At 43.8% G+C, this 20,153-nt stretch overlaps 1 protein-coding gene across 1 annotated transcript in view; it reads left to right on the top strand.

Moving 5' to 3' along the window:
- Positions 1-20,153, top strand: part of LOC106606155 (CUB and sushi domain-containing protein 3) — a 540,034-nt gene that overhangs the window by 341,372 nt on the left and 178,509 nt on the right. Inside the window, exon 40 of the mRNA XM_082975995.1 lies at positions 20,139-20,153. This exon is cut by the window's right edge and continues 55 nt beyond it. Within this exon, the coding sequence (XP_082832121.1) occupies positions 20,139-20,153 (15 nt within the window). The remainder of the gene's footprint in view (positions 1-20,138) is intronic.

Raw genomic sequence — 20,153 nt, 5'->3', positions numbered from 1 at the left:
AGTGGTGATAACAGTTTCCCGTTCCCTCTGTCAGTCGATAGTGGTGAAAACAGTTTCCTGTTCCCTCTGTCAGTAGATAGTGGTGATAACAGTTTCCGTTCCCTCTGTCAGTAGATAGTGGTGATAACAGTTTCCTGTTCCCTCTGTCAGTAGATAGTGATGATAACAGTTTCCTGTTCCCTCTGTCAGTAGATAGTGGTGATAACAGTTTCCTGTTACCTCTGTCAGTAGTTAGTGATAACAGTTTCCTGTTCCCTCTGTCAGTAGATAGTGGTGATAACAGTTTCCCGTTCCCTCTGTCAGTAGATAGTGGTGATAACAGTTTCCTGTTCCCTCTGTCAGTAGAGTGATAACAGTTTCCTGTTCCCTCTGTCAGTAGATAGTGGTGATAACAGTTTCCTGTTCCCTCTGTCAGTAGATAGTGGTGATAACAGTTTCCTGTTCCCTCTGTCAGTAGATAGTGGTGATAACAGTTTCCTGTTCCCTCTGTCAGTAGATAGTGGTGATAAGAGTTTCCTGTTCCCTCTGTCAGTAGAGTGATAACAGTTTCCTGTTCCCTCTGTCAGTAGATAGTGATGATAACAGTTTCCTGTTCCCTCTGTCAGTAGATAGTGGTGATAAGAGTTTCCTGTTCCCTCTGTCAGTAGAGTGATAACAGTTTCCTGTTCCCTCTGTCAGTAGATAGTGATGATAACAGTTTCCTGTTCCCTCTGTCAGTAGATAGTGGTGATAACAGTTTCCCGTTCCCTCTGTCAGTAGATAGTGGTGATAACAGTTTCCTGTTCCCTCTGTCAGTAGATAGTGGTGATAACAGTTTCCTGTTCCCTCTGTCAGTAGATAGTGGTGATAACAGTTTCCTGTTCCCTCTGTCAGTAGATAGTGGTGATAACAGTTTCCTGTTCCCTCTGTCAGTAGATAGTGATGATAACAGTTTCCCGTTCCCTCTGTCAGTAGATAGTGATAACAGTTTCCTGTTCCCTCTGTCAGTAGATAGTGGTGATAACAGTTTCCCGTTCCCTCTGTCAGTAGATGGTGATAACAGTTTCCTGTTCCCTCTGTCAGTAGATGGTGATAACAGTTTCCTGTTCCCTCTGTCAGTAGATAGTGATGATAACAGTTTCCTGTTCCCTCTGTCAGTAGATAGTGGTGATAACAGTTTCCTGTTCCCTCTGTCAGTAGATAGTGGTGATAACAGTTTCCTGTTCCCTCTGTCAGTAGAGAGTGATAACAGTTTCCTGTTCCCTCTGTCAGTAGATAGTGATAACAGTTTCCTGTTCCCTCTGTCAGTAGATAGTGATAACAGTTTCCCGTTCCCTCTGTCAGTAGAGAGTGGTGATAACAGTTTCCTGTTCCCTCTGTCAGTAAATAGTGATAACAGTTTCCTGTTCCCTCTGTCAGTAGATAGTGGTGATAACAGTTTCCCGTTCCCTCTGTCAGTAGATGGTGATAACAGTTTCCCATTCCCTCTGTCAGTAGAGAGTGGTGATAACAGTTTCCCGTTCCCTCTGTCAGTAGATAGTGGTGATAACAGTTTCCTGTTCCCTCTGTCAGTAGAGAGTGGTGATAACAGTTTCCTGTTCCCTCTGTCAGTAGATAGTGGTGATAACAGTTTCCCGTTCCCTCTGTCAGTAGAGTGATAACAGTTTCCTGTTCCCTCTGTCAGTAGATAGTGGTGATAACAGTTTCCTGTTCCCTCTGTCAGTAGATAGTGATAACAGTTTCCCGTTCCCTCTGTCAGTAAATAGTGATAACAGTTTCCCGTTCCCTCTGTCAGTAGATAGTGATAACAGTTTCCCGTTCCCTCTGTCAGTAGATAGTGGTGATAACAGTTTCCCGTTCCCTCTGTCAGTAGATAGTGGTGATAACAGTTTCCTGTTCCCTCTGTCAGTAGATAGTGGTGATAACAGTTTCCTGTTCCCTCTGTCAGTAGATAGTGGTGATAACAGTTTCCTGTTCCCTCTGTCAGTAGATAGTGATAACAGTTTCCTGTTCCCTCTGTCAGTAGATAGTGGTGATAACAGTTTCCCGTTCCCTCTGTCAGTAGATAGTGATGATAACAGTTTCCCGTTCCCTCTGTCAGTAGATAGTGGTGATAACAGTTTCCTGTTACCTCTGTCAGTAGTTAGTGATAACAGTTTCCTGTTCCCTCTGTCAGTAGATAGTGGTGATAACAGTTTCCCGTTCCCTCTGTCAGTAGATAGTGGTGATAACAGTTTCCTGTTCCCTCTGTCAGTAGATAGTGGTGATAACAGTTTCCTGTTCCCTCTGTCAGTAGATAGTGGTGATAACAGTTTCCTGTTCCCTCTGTCAGTAGATAGTGGTGATAACAGTTTCCTGTTCCCTCTGTCAGTAGAGTGATAACAGTTTCCTGTTCCCTCTGTCAGTAGATAGTGATGATAACAGTTTCCTGTTCCCTCTGTCAGTAGATAGTGGTGATAAGAGTTTCCTGTTCCCTCTGTCAGTAGATAGTGGTGATAACAGTTTCCTGTTCCCTCTGTCAGTAGAGTGATAACAGTTTCCTGTTCCCTCTGTCAGTAGATAGTGATGATAACAGTTTCCTGTTCCCTCTGTCAGTAGATAGTGGTGATAAGAGTTTCCTGTTCCCTCTGTCAGTAGATAGTGATGATAACAGTTTCCCGTTCCCTCTGTCAGTAGATAGTGATAACAGTTTCCTGTTCCCTCTGTCAGTAGATAGTGGTGATAACAGTTTCCCGTTCTCTCTGTCAGTAGATAGTGGTGATAACAGTTTCCTGTTCCCTCTGTCAGTAGAGTGATAACAGTTTCCTGTTCCCTCTGTCAGTAGATAGTGATGATAACAGTTTCCTGTTCCCTCTGTCAGTAGATAGTGGTGATAACAGTTTCCCGTTCCCTCTGTCAGTAGATAGTGGTGATAACAGTTTCCCGTTCCCTCTGTCAGTAGATAGTGGTGATAACAGTTTCCTGTTCCCTCTGTCAGTAGATAGTGGTGATAACAGTTTCCTGTTCCCTCTGTCAGTAGATAGTGGTGATAACAGTTTCCGTTCCCTCTGTCAGTAGATAGTGGTGATAACAGTTTCCTGTTCCCTCTGTCAGTAGATAGTGGTGATAACAGTTTCCCGTTCCCTCTGTCAGTAGATAGTGGTGATAACAGTTTCCTGTTCCCACTGTCAGTAGATAGTGATAACAGTTTCCTGTTCCCTCTGTCAGTAGATGGTGATAACAGTTTCCTCTTCCCTCTGTCAGTAGAGAGTGATGATAACAGTTTCCTGTTCCCTCTGTCAGTAGATAGTGGTGATAACAGTTTCCTGTTCCCTCTGTCAGTAGAGAGTGGTGATAACAGTTTCCTGTTCCCTCTGTCAGTAGATAGTGGTGATAACAGTTTCCTCTTCCCTCTGTCAGTAGAGAGTGATGATAACAGTTTCCTGTTCCCTCTGTCAGTAGATAGTGGTGATAACAGTTTCCTGTTCCCTCTGTCAGTAGATAGTGATAACAGTTTCCCGTTCCCTCTGTCAGTAGATAGTGGTGATAACAGTTTCCCGTTCCCTCTGTCAGTAGAGAGTGGTGATAACAGTTTCCCGTTCCCTCTGTCAGTAGATAGTGGTGATAACAGTTTCCTGTTCCCTCTGTCAGTAGAGAGTGGTGATAACAGTTTCCTGTTCCCTCTGTCAGTAGATAGTGGTGATAACAGTTTCCCGTTCCCTCTGTCAGTAGAGTGATAACAGTTTCCTGTTCCCTCTGTCAGTAGATAGTGGTGATAACAGTTTCCTGTTCCCTCTGACAGTAGATAGTGGTGATAACAGTTTCCTGTTCCCTCTGTCAGTAGATAGTGGTGATAACAGTTTCCCGTTCCCTCCGTCAGTAGATAGTGGTGATAACAGTTTCCCGTTCCCTCTGTCAGTAAATAGCGATAACAGTTTCCCGTTCCCTCCGTCAGTAGATAGTGGTGATAACAGTTTCCTGTTCCCTCTGTCAGTAGATAGTGGTGATAACAGTTTCCCGTTCCCTCTGTCAGTAGATAGTGGTGATAACAGTTTCCTGTTCCCTCTGTCAGTAGATAGTGGTGATAACAGTTTCCTGTTCCCTCTGTCAGTAGATAGTGGTGATAACAGTTTCCTGTTCCCTCTGTCAGTAGATAGTGATAACAGTTTCCTGTTCCCTCTGTCAGTAGATAGTGATGATAACAGTTTCCCGTTCCCTCTGTCAGTAGATAGTGGTGATAACAGTTTCCTGTTACCTCTGTCAGTAGTTAGTGATAACAGTTTCCTGTTCCCTCTGTCAGTAGATAGTGGTGATAACAGTTTCCCGTTCCCTCTGTCAGTAGATAGTGGTGATAACAGTTTCCTGTTCCCTCTGTCAGTAGAGTGATAACAGTTTCCTGTTCCCTCTGTCAGTAGATAGTGGTGATAACAGTTTCCTGTTCCCTCTGTCAGTAGAGTGATAACAGTTTCCTGTTCCCTCTGTCAGTAGATAGTGGTGATAACAGTTTCCTGTTCCCTCTGTCAGTAGATAGTGATGATAACAGTTTCCCGTTCCCTCCGTCAGTAGATAGTGGTGATAACAGTTTCCCGTTCCCTCTGTCAGTAAATAGCGATAACAGTTTCCCGTTCCCTCCGTCAGTAGATAGTGGTGATAACAGTTTCCTGTTCCCTCTGTCAGTAGATAGTGGTGATAACAGTTTCCCGTTCCCTCTGTCAGTAGATAGTGGTGATAACAGTTTCCTGTTCCCTCTGTCAGTAGATAGTGGTGATAACAGTTTCCTGTTCCCTCTGTCAGTAGATAGTGGTGATAACAGTTTCCTGTTCCCTCTGTCAGTAGATAGTGATAACAGTTTCCTGTTCCCTCTGTCAGTAGATAGTGATGATAACAGTTTCCCGTTCCCTCTGTCAGTAGATAGTGGTGATAACAGTTTCCTGTTACCTCTGTCAGTAGTTAGTGATAACAGTTTCCTGTTCCCTCTGTCAGTAGATAGTGGTGATAACAGTTTCCCGTTCCCTCTGTCAGTAGATAGTGGTGATAACAGTTTCCTGTTCCCTCTGTCAGTAGAGTGATAACAGTTTCCTGTTCCCTCTGTCAGTAGATAGTGGTGATAACAGTTTCCTGTTCCCTCTGTCAGTAGAGTGATAACAGTTTCCTGTTCCCTCTGTCAGTAGATAGTGGTGATAACAGTTTCCTGTTCCCTCTGTCAGTAGATAGTGATGATAACAGTTTCCCGTTCCCTCTGTCAGTAGATAGTGGTGATAACAGTTTCCCGTTCCCTCTGTCAGTAGATAGTGGTGATAACAGTTTCCTGTTCCCTCTGTCAGTAGATAGTGGTGATAACAGTTTCCTGTTCCCTCTGTCAGTAGATAGTGGTGATAACAGTTTCCGTTCCCTCTGTCAGTAGATAGTGGTGATAACAGTTTCCTGTTCCCTCTGTCAGTAGATAGTGATAACAGTTTCCCGTTCCCTCTGTCAGTAGATAGTGGTGATAACAGTTTCCTGTTCCCTCTGTCAGTAGATAGTGATAACAGTTTCCCGTTCCCTCTGTCAGTAGATAGTGGTGATAACAGTTTCCTGTTCCCTCTGTCAGTAGATGGTGATAACAGTTTCCTCTTCCCTCTGTCAGTAGAGAGTGATGATAACAGTTTCCCGTTCCCTCTGTCAGTAGATAGTGGTGATAACAGTTTCCCGTTCCCTCTGTCAGTAGATGGTGATAACAGTTTCCTGTTCCCTCTGTCAGTAGATAGTGATAACAGTTTCCCGTTCCCTCTGTCAGTAGATAGTGGTGATAACAGTTTCCCGTTCCCTCTGTCAGTAGATAGTGGTGATAACAGTTTCCTGTTCCCTCTGTCAGTAGATAGTGGTGATAACAGTTTCCCGTTCCCTCTGTCAGTAGAGAGTGGTGATAACAGTTTCCCGTTCCCTCTGTCAGTAGATAGTGGTGATAACAGTTTCCTGTTCCCTCTGTCAGTAGAGAGTGGTGATAACAGTTTCCTGTTCCCTCTGTCAGTAGATAGTGGTGATAACAGTTTCCCGTTCCCTCTGTCAGTAGAGTGATAACAGTTTCCTGTTCCCTCTGTCAGTAGATAGTGGTGATAACAGTTTCCTGTTCCCTCTGACAGTAGATAGTGGTGATAACAGTTTCCTGTTCCCTCTGTCAGTAGAGAGTGGTGATAACAGTTTCCTGTTCCCTCTGTCAGTAGATAGTGGTGATAACAGTTTCCTGTTCCCTCTGTCAATAGATAGTGGTGATAACAGTTTCCTGTTCCCTCTGTCAGTAGATAGTGGTGATAACAGTTTCCTGTTCCCTCTGTCAGTAGAGAGTGGTGATAACAGTTTCCTGTTCCTCTGTCAGTAGACAGGGATGATAACAGTTTCCCATTCCCTCTGTCAGTAGATGGTGATAACAGTTTCCTGTTCCCTCTGTCAGTAGACAGTGATGATAACAGTTTCCTGTTCCCTCTGTCAGTAGATGGTGGTTATAACAGTTTCCTGTTCCCTCTGTCAGTAGACAGTGATGATAACAGTTTCCTGTTCCCTCTGTCAGTAGATGGTGGTTATAACAGTTTCCCGTTCCCTCTGTCAGTAGATAGTGGTGATATCAGTTTCCTGTTCCCTCTGTCAGTAGATAGTGGTGATAACAGTTTCCTGTTCCCTCTGTCAGTAGATAGTGGTGATAACAGTTTCCTGTTCCCTCTGTCAGTAGAGAGTGGTGATAACAGTTTCCCGTTCCCTCTGTCAGTAGATAGTGGTGATAACATTTTCCTGTTCCCTCTGTCAGTAGAGAGTGGTGATAACATTTTCCTGTTCCCTCTGTCAGTAGATAGTGGTGATAACAGTTTCCCGTTCCCTCTGTCAGTAGAGAGTGGTGATAAGAGTTTCCTGTTCCCTCTGTCAGTAGAGAGTGGTGATAACAGTTTCCTGTTCCCTCTGTCAGTAGATAGTGGTGATAACAGTTTCCCGTTCCCTCTGTCAGTAGATAGTGATAACAGTTTCCTGTTCCCTCTGTCAGTAGATAGTGGTGATAACAGTTTCCTGTTCCCTCTGTCAGTAGATAGTGATGATAACAGTTTCCCGTTCCCTCTGTCAGTAGATAGTGGTGATAACAGTTTCCCGTTCCCTCTGTCAGTCGATAGTGGTGAAAACAGTTTCCTGTTCCCTCTGTCAGTAGATAGTGGTGATAACAGTTTCCGTTCCCTCTGTCAGTAGATAGTGGTGATAACAGTTTCCTGTTCCCTCTGTCAGTAGATAGTGATGATAACAGTTTCCTGTTCCCTCTGTCAGTAGATAGTGGTGATAACAGTTTCCCGTTCCCTCTGTCAGTAGATAGTGATAACAGTTTCCTGTTCCCTCTCTCAGTAGATAGTGGTGATAACAGTTTCCCGTTCCCTCTGTCAGTAGATGGTGGTGATAACAGTTTCCTGTTCCCTCTGTCAGTAGATAGTGATAACAGTTTCCCGTTCCCTCTGTCAATAGATAGTGGTGATAACAGTTTCCTGTTCGCTCTGTCAGTAGATAGTGGTGATAACAGTTTCCTGTTCCCTCTGTCAGTAGAGTGATAACAGTTTCCCGTTCCCTCTGTCAGTAGATAGTGGTGATAACAGTTTCCCGTTCCCTCTGTCAGTAGATAGTGATCACAGTTTCCTGTTCCCTCTGTCAGTAGATAGTGGTGATAACAGTTTCCTGTTCCCTCTGTCAGTAGATAGTGGTGATAACAGTTTCCCGTTCCCTCTGTCACTAGATAGTGGTGATAACAGTTTCCTGTTCCCTCTGTCAGTAGATAGTGATGATAACAGTTTCCCGTTCCCTCTGTCAGTAGATAGTGGTGATAACAGTTTCCTGTTCCCTCTGTCAGTAGATAGTGATAACAGTTTCCCGTTCCCTCTGTCAGTAGATAGTGGTGATAACAGTTTCCTGTTCCCTCTGTCAGTATATAGTGGTGATAACAGTTTCCTGTTCCCTCTGTCAGTAGATAGTGATAACAGTTTCCCGTTCCCTCTGTAAATAGATAGTGGTGATAACAGTTTCCTGTTCCCTCTGTCAGTAGATAGTGGTGATAACAGTTTCCTGTTCCCTCTGTCAGTAGATAGTGGTGATAACAGTTTCCCGTTCCCTCTGTCAGTAGATAGTGGTGATAACAGTTTCCCGTTCCCTCTGTCAGTAGATAGTGATCACAGTTTCCTGTTCCCTCTGTCAGTAGATAGTGGTGATAACAGTTTCCTGTTCCCTCTGTCAGTAGATAGTGATATCAGTTTCCTGTTCCCTCTGTCAGTAGATAGTGGTGATAACAGTTTCCTGTTCCCTCTGTCAGTAGATAGTGGTGATAACAGTTTCCTGTTCCCTCTGTCAGTAGATAGTGGTGATAACAGTTTCCCGTTCCCTCTGTCAGTAGATAGTGGTGATAACAGTTTCCTGTTCCCTCTGTCAGTAGATAGTGATAACAGTTTCCTGTTCCCTCTGTCAGTAGATAGTGGTGATAACAGTTTCCCGTTCCCTCTGTCAGTAGATAGTGGTGATAACAGTTTCCTGTTCCCTCTGTCAGTAGATAGTGATGATAACAGTTTCCCGTTCCCTCTGTCAGTAGATAGTGGTGATAACAGTTTCCTGTTCCCTCTGTCAGTAGACAGTGATGATAACAGTTTCCCGTTCCCTCTGTCAGTAGATGGTGATAACAGTTTCCTGTTCCCTCTGTCAGTAGATGGTGATAACAGTTTCCTGTTCCCTCTGTCAGTAGATAGTGATGATAACAGTTTCCTGTTCCCTCTGTCAGTAGATAGTGATGATAACAGTTTCCTGTTCCCTCTGTCAGTAGATAGTGATAACAGTTTCCCGTTCCCTCTGTCAGTAGATAGTGGTGATAACAGTTTCCCGTTCCCTCTGTCAGTAGAGAGTGGTGATAACAGTTTCCTGTTCCCTCTGTCAGTAGATAGTGGTGATAACAGTTTCCCATTCCCTCTGTCAGTAGATAGTGGTGATAACAGTTTCCTGTTCCCTCTGTCAGTAGAGAGTGGTGATAACAGTTTCCTGTTCCCTCTGTCAGTAGATAGTGGTGATAACAGTTTCCCGTTCCCTCTGTCAGTAGAGTGATAACAGTTTCCTGTTCCCTCTGTCAGTAGATAGTGGTGATAACAGTTTCCTGTTCCCTCTGTCAGTAGATAGTGGTGATAACAGTTTCCCGTTCCTTCTGTCAGTAGATAGTGGTGAAAACAGTTTCCTGTTCCCTCTGTCAGTAGATAGTGATGATAACAGTTTCCTGTTCCCTCTGTCAGTAGATAGTGGTGATAACAGTTTCCCGTTCCCTCTGTCAGTAGATGGTGGTGATAACAGTTTCCCGTTCCCTCTGTCAGTAGATAGTGATAACAGTTTCCCGTTCCCTCTGTCAGTAGATAGTGGTGATAACAGTTTCCTGTTCCCTCTGTCAATAGATAGTGATGATAACAGTTTCCCGTTCCCTCTGTCAGTAGATAGTGGTGATAACAGTTTCCTGTTCCCTCTGTCAGTAGATAGTGGTGATAACAGTTTCCCGTTCCCTCTGTCAGTAGATGGTGGTGATAACAGTTTCCTGTTCCCTCTGTCAGTAGATAGTGATGATAACAGTTTCCCGTTCCCTCTGTCAGTAGATAGTGGTGATAACAGTTTCCCGTTCCCTCTGTCAGTAGATAGTGGTGAAAACAGTTTCCTGTTCCCTCTGTCAGTAGATAGTGATGATAACAGTTTCCTGTTCCCTCTGTCAGTAGATAGTGGTGATAACAGTTTCCCGTTCCCTCTGTCAGTAGATGGTGGTGATAACAGTTTCCCGTTCCCTCTGTCAGTAGATAGTGATAACAGTTTCCCGTTCCCTCTGTCAGTAGATAGTGGTGATAACAGTTTCCTGTTCCCTCTGTCAATAGATAGTGGTGATAACAGTTTCCTGTTCCCTCTGTCAGTAGATAGTGGTGATAACAGTTTCCTGTTCCCTCTGTCAGTAGATAGTGGTGATAACAGTTTCCTGTTCCCTCTGTCAGTAGATAGTGATATCAGTTTCCTGTTCCCTCTGTCAGTAGATAGTGGTGATAACAGTTTCCTGTTCCCTCTGTCAGTAGATAGTGGTGATAACAGTTTCCTGTTCCCTCTGTCAGTAGATAGTGGTGATAACAGTTTCCCATTCCCTCTGTCAGTAGATAGTGGTGATAACAGTTTCCCGTTCCCTCTGTCAGTAGAGAGTGGTGATAACAGTTTCCTGTTCCCTCTGTCAGTAGATAGTGGTGATAACAGTTTCCCGTTCCCTCCGTCAGTAGATAGTGATAACAGTTTCCTGTTCCCTCTGTCAGTAGATAGTGGTGATAACAGTTTCCCGTTCCCTCTGTCAGTAGATAGTGGTGATGACAGTTTCCTGTTCCCTCTGTCAGTAGATAGTGATAACAGTTTCCTGTTCCCTCTGTCAGTAGATAGTGGTGATAACAGTTTCCCGTTCCCTCTGTCAGTAGATGGTGATAACAGTTTCCTCTTCCCTCTGTCAGTAGAGAGTGATGATAACAGTTTCCCGTTCCCTCTGTCAGTAGATGGTGATAACAGTTTCCTGTTCCCTCTGTCAGTAGACAGTGATGATAACAGTTTCCCGTTCCCTCTGTCAGTAGATGGTGATAACAGTTTCCTGTTCCCTCTGTCAGTAGATGGTGATAACAGTTTCCTGTTCCCTCTGTCAGTAGAGAGTGATGATAACAGTTTCCCGTTCCCTCTGTCAGTAGATGGTGATAACAGTTTCCTGTTCCCTCTGTCAGTAGACAGTGATGATAACAGTTTCCCGTTCCCTCTGTCAGTAGATGGTGATAACAGTTTCCTGTTCCCTCTGTCAGTAGATAGTGGTGAAAACAGTTTCCTGTTCCCTCTGTCAGTAGATAGTGGTGATAACAGTTTCCCGTTCCCTCTGTCAGTAGATAGTGATGATAACAGTTTCCCGTTCCCTCTGTCAGTAAATAGTGATAACAGTTTCCTGTTCCCTCTGTCAGTAGATAGTGATGATAACAGTTTCCTGTTCCCTCTGTCAGTAGATAGTGATAACAGTTTCCCGTTCCCTCTGTCAATAGATAGTGGTGATAACAGTTTCCTGTTCCCTCTGTCAGTAGATAGTGGTGATAACAGTTTCCTGTTCCCTCTGTCAGTAGATAGTGGTGATAACAGTTTCCCGTTCCCTCTGTCAGTAGATAGTGGTGATAACAGTTTCCCGTTCCCTCTGTCATTAGATAGTGATAACAGTTTCCTGTTCCCTCTGTCAGTAGATAGTGGTGATAACAGTTTCCTGTTCCCTCTGTCAGTAGATAGTGGTGATAACAGTTTCCTGTTCCCTCTGTCAGTAGATAGTGATAACAGTTTCCTGTTCCCTCTGTCAGTAGATAGTGGTGATAACAGTTTCCCGTTCCCTCTGTCACTAGATAGTGGTGATAACAGTTTCCTGTTCCCTCTGTCAGTAGATAGTGATGATAACAGTTTCCCGTTCCCTCTGTCAGTAGATAGTGGTGATAACAGTTTCCTGTTCCCTCTGTCAGTAGATAGTGATAACAGTTTCCCGTTCCCTCTGTCAGTAGATAGTGGTGATAACAGTTTCCTGTTCCCTCTGTCAGTATATAGTGGTGATAACAGTTTCCTGTTCCCTCTGTCAGTAGATAGTGATAACAGTTTCCTGTTCCCTCTGTAAATAGATAGTGGTGATAACAGTTTCCTGTTCCCTCTGTCAGTAGATAGTGGTGATAACAGTTTCCTGTTCCCTCTGTCAGTAGATAGTGGTGATAACAGTTTCCCGTTCCCTCTGTCAGTAGATAGTGGTGATAACAGTTTCCCGTTCCCTCTGTCAGTAGATAGTGATCACAGTTTCCTGTTCCCTCTGTCAGTAGATAGTGGTGATAACAGTTTCCTGTTCCCTCTGTCAGTAGATAGTGGTGATAACAGTTTCCTGTTCCCTCTGTCAGTAGATAGTGATATCAGTTTCCTGTTCCCTCTGTCAGTAGATAGTGGTGATAACAGTTTCCTGTTCCCTCTGTCAGTAGATAGTGGTGATAACAGTTTCCTGTTCCCTCTGTCAGTAGATAGTGGTGATAACAGTTTCCCGTTCCCTCTGTCAGTAGATAGTGGTGATAACAGTTTCCTGTTCCCTCTGTCAGTAGATAGTGATAACAGTTTCCTGTTCCCTCTGTCAGTAGATAGTGGTGATAACAGTTTCCCGTTCCCTCTGTCAGTAGATAGTGGTGATAACAGTTTCCTGTTCCCTCTGTCAGTAGATAGTGATAACAGTTTCCTGTTCCCTCTGTCAGTAGATAGTGGTGATAACAGTTTCCTGTTCCCTCTGTCAGTAGATAGTGATGATAACAGTTTCCCGTTCCCTCTGTCAGTAGATAGTGGTGATAACAGTTTCCTGTTCCCTCTGTCAGTAGACAGTGATGATAACAGTTTCCCGTTCCCTCTGTCAGTAGATGGTGATAACAGTTTCCTGTTCCCTCTGTCAGTAGATGGTGATAACAGTTTCCTGTTCCCTCTGTCAGTAGATAGTGATGATAACAGTTTCCTGTTCCCTCTGTCAGTAGATAGTGATGATAACAGTTTCCTGTTCCCTCTGTCAGTAGATAGTGATAACAGTTTCCCGTTCCCTCTGTCAGTAGATAGTGGTGATAACAGTTTCCCGTTCCCTCTGTCAGTAGAGACTGGTGATAACAGTTTCCTGTTCCCTCTGTCAGTAGATAGTGGTGATAACAGTTTCCCATTCCCTCTGTCAGTAGATAGTGGTGATAACAGTTTCCTGTTCCCTCTGTCAGTAAATAGTGATAACAGTTTCCCGTTCCCTCCGTCAGTAGATAGTGATGATAACAGTTTCCCGTTCCCTCTGTCAGTAGATAGTGGTGATAACAGTTTCCCGTTCCCTCTGTCAGTAGATAGTGGTGAAAACAGTTTCCTGTTCCCTCTGTCAGTAGATAGTGGTGATAACAGTTTCCTGTTCCCTCTGTCAGTAGATAGTGGTGATAACAGTTTCCCGTTCCCTCTGTCAGTAGATAGTGGTGATAACAGTTTCCTGTTCCCTCTGTCAGTAGATAGTGGTGATAACAGTTTCCTGTTCCCTCTGTCAGTAGATAGTGGTGATAACAGTTTCCCGTTCCCTCTGTCAGTAGATAGTGGTGAAAACAGTTTCCTGTTCCCTCTGTCAGTAGATAGTGGTGATAACAGTTTCCTGTTCCCTCTGTCAGTAGATAGTGGTGATAACAGTTTCCCGTTCCCTCTGTCAGTAGATAGTGGTGATAACAGTTTCCTGTTCCCTCTGTCAGTAGATAGTGGTGATAACAGTTTCCCGTTCCCTCTGTCAGTAGATAGTGATAACAGTTTCCCGTTCCCTCTGTCAGTAGATAGTGGTGATAACAGTTTCCCGTTCCCTCTGTCAGTAGAGTGATAACAGTTTCCTGTTCCCTCTGTCAGTAGATAGTGGTGATAACAGTTTCCTGTTCCCTCTGTCAATAGATAGTGGTGATAACAGTTTCCTGTTCCCTCTTTCAGTAGATAGTGATAACAGTTTCCCGTTCCCTCTGTCAATAGATAGTGGTGATAACAGTTTCCTGTTCCCTCTGTCAGTAGATAGTGGTGATAACAGTTTCCTGTTCCCTCTGTCAGTAGATAGTGGTGATAACAGTTTCCTGTTCCCTCTGTCAGTAGATAGTGATATCAGTTTCCTGTTCCCTCTGTCAGTAGATAGTGGTGATAACAGTTTCCCGTTCCCTCTGTCAGTAGATAGTGGTGATAACAGTTTCCTGTTCCCTCTGTCAGTAGATAGTGATGATAACAGTTTCCCGTTCCCTCTGTCAGTAGATAGTGATAACAGTTTCCTGTTCCCTCTGTCAGTAGATAGTGGTGATAACAGTTTCCCGTTCCCTCTGTCAGTAGATAGTGATAACAGTTTCCTGTTCCCTCTGTCAGTAGATAGTGATAACAGTTTCCTGTTGCCTCTGTCAGTAGATAGTGGTGATAACAGTTTCCTGTTCCCTCTGTCAGTAGATAGTGGTGATAACAGTTTCCCGTTCCCTCTGTCAGTAGATGGTGATAACAGTTTCCTGTTCCCTCTGTCAGTAGATGGTGATAACAGTTTCCTGTTCCCTCTGTCAGTAGATAGTGATGATAACAGTTTCCTGTTCCCTCTGTCAGTAGATAGTGATAACAGTTTCCCGTTCCCTCTGTCAGTAGATAGTGGTGATAACAGTTTCCCGTTCCCTCTGTCAGTAGAGAGTGGTGATAACAGTTTCCTGTTCCCTCTGTCAGTAGATAGTGGTGATAACAGTTTCCCATTCCCTCTGTCAGTAGATAGTGGTGATAACAGTTTCCCGTTCCCTCTGTCAGTAGAGAGTGGTGATAACAGTTTCCTGTTCCCTCTGTCAGTAGATAGTGGTGATAACAGTTTCCCATTCCCTCTGTCAGTAGAGAGTGGTGATAACAGTTTCCTGTTCCCTCTGTCAGTAGATAGTGGTGATAACAGTTTCCCATTCCCTCTGTCAGTAGATAGTGGTGATAACAGTTTCCCGTTCCCTCTGTCAGTAGATAGTGGTGATGACAGTTTCCTGTTCCCTCTGTCAGTAGATAGTGATAACAGTTTCCTGTTCCCTCTGTCAGTAGATAGTGGTGATAACAGTTTCCCGTTCCCTCTGTCAGTAGATGGTGATAACAGTTTCCTGTTCCCTCTGTCAGTAGAGAGTGATGATAACAGTTTCCCGTTCCCTCTGTCAGTAGATGGTGATAACAGTTTCCTGTTCCCTCTGTCAGTAGACAGTGATGATAACAGTTTCCCGTTCCCTCTGTCAGTAGATGGTGATAACAGTTTCCTGTTCCCTCTGTCAGTAGATGGTGATAACAGTTTCCTGTTCCCTCTGTCAGTAGATAGTGATGATAACAGTTTCCTGTTCCCTCTGTCAGTAGATAGTGATAACAGTTTCCCGTTCCCTCTGTCAGTAGATAGTGGTGATAACAGTTTCCCGTTCCCTCTGTCAGTAGAGAGTGGTGATAACAGTTTCCTGTTCCCTCTGTCAGTAGATAGTGGTGATAACAGTTTCCCATTCCCTCTGTCAGTAGATAGTGGTGATAACAGTTTCCTGTTCCCTCTGTCAGTAGAGAGTGGTGATAACAGTTTCCCGTTCCCTCTGTCAGTAGATAGTGATAACAGTTTCCCGTTCCCTCCGTCAGTAGATAGTGATAACAGTTTCCCGTTCCCTCTGTCAGTAAATAGTGATAACAGTTTCCCGTTCCCTCTGTCAGTAGATAGTGGTGATAACAGTTTCCCGTTCCCTCTGTCAGTAGATGGTGGTGATAACAGTTTCCTGTTCCCTCTGTCAGTAGATAGTGATGATAACAGTTTCCCGTTCCCTCTGTCAGTAGATAGTGGTGATAACAGTTTCCCGTTCCCTCTGTCAGTAGATAGTGGTGATAACAGTTTCCCGTTCCCTCTGTCAGTAGATAGTGGTGATAACAGTTTCCCGTTCCCTCTGTCAGTAGATGGTGGTGATAACAGTTTCCTGTTCCCTCTGTCAGTAGATAGTGATGATAACAGTTTCCCGTTCCCTCTGTCAGTAGATAGTGGTGATAACAGTTTCCCGTTCCCTCTGTCAGTAGATAGTGGTGAAAACAGTTTCCTGTTCCCTCTGTCAGTAGATAGTGGTGATAACAGTTTCCCGTTCCCTCTGTCAGTAGATAGTGATGATAACAGTTTCCCGTTCCCTCTGTCAGTAAATAGTGATAACAGTTTCCTGTTCCCTCTGTCAGTAGATAGTGATGATAACAGTTTCCTGTTCCCTCTGTCAGTAGATAGTGGTGATAACAGTTTCCCGTTCCCTCTGTCAGTAGATGGTGGTGATAACAGTTTCCCGTTCCCTCTGTCAGTAGATAGTGATAACAGTTTCCCGTTCCCTCTGTCAGTAGATAGTGGTGATAACAGTTTCCTGTTCCCTCTGTCAATAGATAGTGGTGATAACAGTTTCCTGTTCCCTCTGTCAGTAGATAGTGATAACAGTTTCCCGTTCCCTCTGTCAATAGATAGTGGTGATAACAGTTTCCTGTTCCCTCTGTCAGTAGATAGTGGTGATAACAGTTTCCTGTTCCCTCTGTCAGTAGATAGTGGTGATAACAGTTTCCCGTTCCCTCTGTCAGTAGATAGTGGTGATAACAGTTTCCCGTTCCCTCTGTCATTAGATAGTGATAACAGTTTCCTGTTCCCTCTGTCAGTAGATAGTGGTGATAACAGTTTCCTGTTCCCTCTGTCAGTAGATAGTGGTGATAACAGTTTCCTGTTCCCTCTGTCAGTAGATAGTGATATCAGTTTCCTGTTCCCTCTGTCAGTAGATAGTGGTGATAACAGTTTCCTGTTCCCTCTGTCAGTAGATAGTGGTGATAACAGTTTCCTGTTCCCTCTGTCAGTAGATAGTGGTGATAACAGTTTCCCGTTCCCTCTGTCAGTAGATAGTGGTGATAACAGTTTCCTGTTCCCTCTGTCAGTAGATAGTGATAACAGTTTCCTGTTCCCTCTGTCAGTAGATAGTGGTGATAACAGTTTCCCGTTCCCTCTGTCAGTAGATAGTGGTGATAACAGTTTCCTGTTCCCTCTGTCAGTAGATAGTGATGATAACAGTTTCCCGTTCCCTCTGTCAGTAGATAGTGGTGATAACAGTTTCCTGTTCCCTCTGTCAGTAGATAGTGATAACAGTTTCCCGTTCCCTCTGTCAGTAGATAGTGGTGATAACAGTTTCCTGTTCCCTCTGTCAGTAGACAGTGATGATAACAGTTTCCCGTTCCCTCTGTCAGTAGATAGTGGTGATAACAGTTTCCTGTTCCCTCTGTCAGTAGATGGTGATAACAGTTTCCTGTTCCCTCTGTCAGTAGACAGTGATGATAACAGTTTCCCGTTCCCTCTGTCAGTAGAGAGTGGTGATAACAGTTTCCTGTTCCCTCTGTCAGTAGATAGTGGTGATAACAGTTTCCCATTCCCTCTGTCAGTAGATAGTGGTGATAACAGTTTCCTGTTCCCTCTGTCAGTAGAGAGTGGTGATAACAGTTTCCTGTTCCCTCTGTCAGTAGATAGTGGTGATAACAGTTTCCCGTTCCCTCTGTCAGTAGAGTGATAACAGTTTCCTGTTCCCTCTGTCAGTAGATAGTGGTGATAACAGTTTCCCGTTCCCTCTGTCAGTAGAGTGATAACAGTTTCCTGTTCCCTCTGTCAGTAGATAGTGGTGATAACAGTTTCCTGTTCCCTCTGTCAGTAGATAGTGATGATAACAGTTTCCTGTTCCCTCTGTCAGTAGAGAGTGGTGATAACAGTTTCCTGTTCCCTCTGTCAGTAGATAGTGGTGATAACAGTTTCCCGTTCCCTCTGTCAGTAGAGTGATAACAGTTTCCTGTTCCCTCTGTCAGTAGATAGTGGTGATAACAGTTTCCTGTTCCCTCTGTCAGTAGAGAGTGGTGATAACAGTTTCCTGTTCCCTCTGTCAGTAGATAGTGGTGATAACAGTTTCCTGTTCCCTCTGTCAGTAGATAGTGGTGATAACAGTTTCCTGTTCCCTCTGTCAGTAGATAGTGGTGATAACAGTTTCCCGTTCCCTCCGTCAGTAGATAGTGATAACAGTTTCCCGTTCCCTCCGTCAGTAGATAGTGATAACAGTTTCCTGTTCCCTCTGTCAGTAGATAGTGGTGATAACAGTTTCCTGTTCCCTCTGTCAGTAGATAGTGGTGATAACAGTTTCCTGTTCCCTCTGTCAGTAGATAGTGGTGATAACAGTTTCCTGTTCCCTCCGTCAGTAGATAGTGGTGATAACAGTTTACCGTTCCCTCTGTCAGTAGATAGTGGTGATAACAGTTTCCTGTTCCCTCTGTCAGTAGATAGTGATGATAACAGTTTCCTGTTCCCTCTGTCAGTAGATAGTGATGATAACAGTTTCCTGTTCCCTCTGTCAGTAGATAGTGATGATAACAGTTTCCCGTTCCCTCTGTCAGTAGAGAGTGGTGATAACAGTTTCCTGTTCCCTCTGTCAGTAGATAGTGGTGATAACAGTTTCCTGTTCCCTCTGTCAGTAAATAGTGATGATAACAGTTTCCCGTTCCCTCCGTCAGTAAATAGTGATGATAACAGTTTCCTGTTCCCTCTGTCAGTAGATAGTGGTGATAACAGTTTCCTGTTCCCTCTGTCAGTAGATAGTGGTGATAACAGTTTCCCGTTCCCTCTGTCAGTAGATAGTGGTGATAACAGTTTCCTGTTCCCTCTGTCAGTAGATAGTGATGATAACAGTTTCCTGTTCCCTCTGTCAGTAGATAGTGATAACAGTTTCCTGTTCCCTCTGTCAGTAGATAGTGGTGATAACAGTTTCCCGTTCCCTCTGTCAGTAGATAGTGGTGATAACAGTTTCCTGTTCCCTCTGTCAGTAGATAGTGGTGATAACAGTTTCCTGTTCCCTCTGTCAGTAGATAGTGATAACAGTTTTCCGTTCCCTCTGTCACACACACACACACACCCACACACACACACACACACACACACACACACACACACACACACACACACACACACACACACACACACACACACACACACACACACACACACACACACACACACACACTTGACCTGTGTTGTTCAGATCCTCAGGTTCTAACTAACCCTCACTCAGAGTAGATAACATTATTAATATTATGACCAGTTACTCTAATTATTATAATTAATATTATGACCAGTTACAGTGAGGGAAAAAAGTATTTGATCCCCTGCTGATTTTGTACGTTTGCCCACTTTCAAAGAAACGATCAGTCTATAATTTTAATAGTTGGTTTATTTGAACAGTGAGAGACAGAATAACAACAGAAAAATCCAGAAAAACGCATGTCAAAAATGTTATAAAATGATTTGCATTTTAATGAGGGAAATAAGTACTTGACCCCCTCTCAATCAGTAAGATTTCTGGCTCCCAGGTGTCTTTTATACAGGTAACGAGCTGAGATTAGGAGCACACTCTTAAAGGGAGTGATCCTAACCGCAGATTGTTACCTGCATAAAAGACACCTGTCCACAGAAGCAATCAATCAATCAGACTCCAAACTCTCCACCTTGGCCAAGACCAAAGAGCTCTCCAAGGATGTCAGGGATAAGATTGTAGACCTACACAAGGCTGAAATGGGCTACAAGACCATCACCAAGCAGCTAGGTGAGAAGGTGACAACAGTTGGTGCCATTATTTGCAAATGGAAGAAACAAAAATTCAGTGGCTGAATTTTTTTTGGGGGGGGGGGGGATGGTTTGTCCTCGGGGTTTCGCCTGCCATATCAGTTCATTTATACTCACAGACATTATTTTAACAGTTTTAGAAACTATCCAAATCTACCAATTATATGCATATCCTAGCTTCTGGGCCTGAGTAACAGGCAGTTTACTTTGGGCACGCTTTTCATCCGGACGTCAAAATACTGCCCCCTAGCCCTTAAACACCTCAGCAGGAGTTCCTACACCTTTGGCACAAACAACATCAAACATCTACATACTGGTTGCGTCCAACATCCACATACTGGTTGCGTCCGACATCCACACGCTGGTTGTGTCCCAAATGGCACCCTATTTTATTCAGAGACAATGACCCTTTATTCTTCAGTAGAGACCTTGAGGATAATGATGAGGAAGGCAATTCCAACATAACCACATGAACCAAAATAATGTGAAGAAACCCTTTATGACATGTTTCTCTCCCTGTTGTTTTCATGGCCTTTGTTTGATATGAATCAGCATTTTCAAAGGTTTCTCTGGTATTCTGTTATATTTGTTTGTTTCCTACTGGGCATCCCAAATGGCACCCAATTCCCTATATAGAGCCATAGGGCCTGGTCTAAAATAGTGCACTATATAGGGAATAGGGTGTCATTTGGGATGCAGTGAATGTGATATAGCTACATCCTACAGTGCTGAATAGATGTGTTTGTTTGCAGGGTAATGCATTAATTTGTCTTTTCTCATGTAGGGTAATGCATACATTTCCATTTTATCTTGCAGGATAATGCATACATTTCAATTTTATCTTGCAGGGTAATGCATACATTTCAATTTTATCTTGCAGGATAATGCATACATTTCAATTTTATCTTGCAGGGTAATGCATACATTTCAATTTTATCTTGCAGGGTAATGCATACATTTTTTTTCTCTCTTGCAGGGTAATGAATACATA

The sequence above is a fragment of the Salmo salar genome, chromosome 05, assembly GCF_965601325.2.
Source record: "Salmo salar chromosome 05, fSalSal1, whole genome shotgun sequence".
In the NCBI taxonomy this organism is placed as follows: Eukaryota; Metazoa; Chordata; class Actinopteri; order Salmoniformes; family Salmonidae; genus Salmo; species Salmo salar.
The sequence above is the reverse complement of the archived record's forward strand: the minus strand, read 5'-3'. Positions and strand labels throughout refer to the sequence as shown.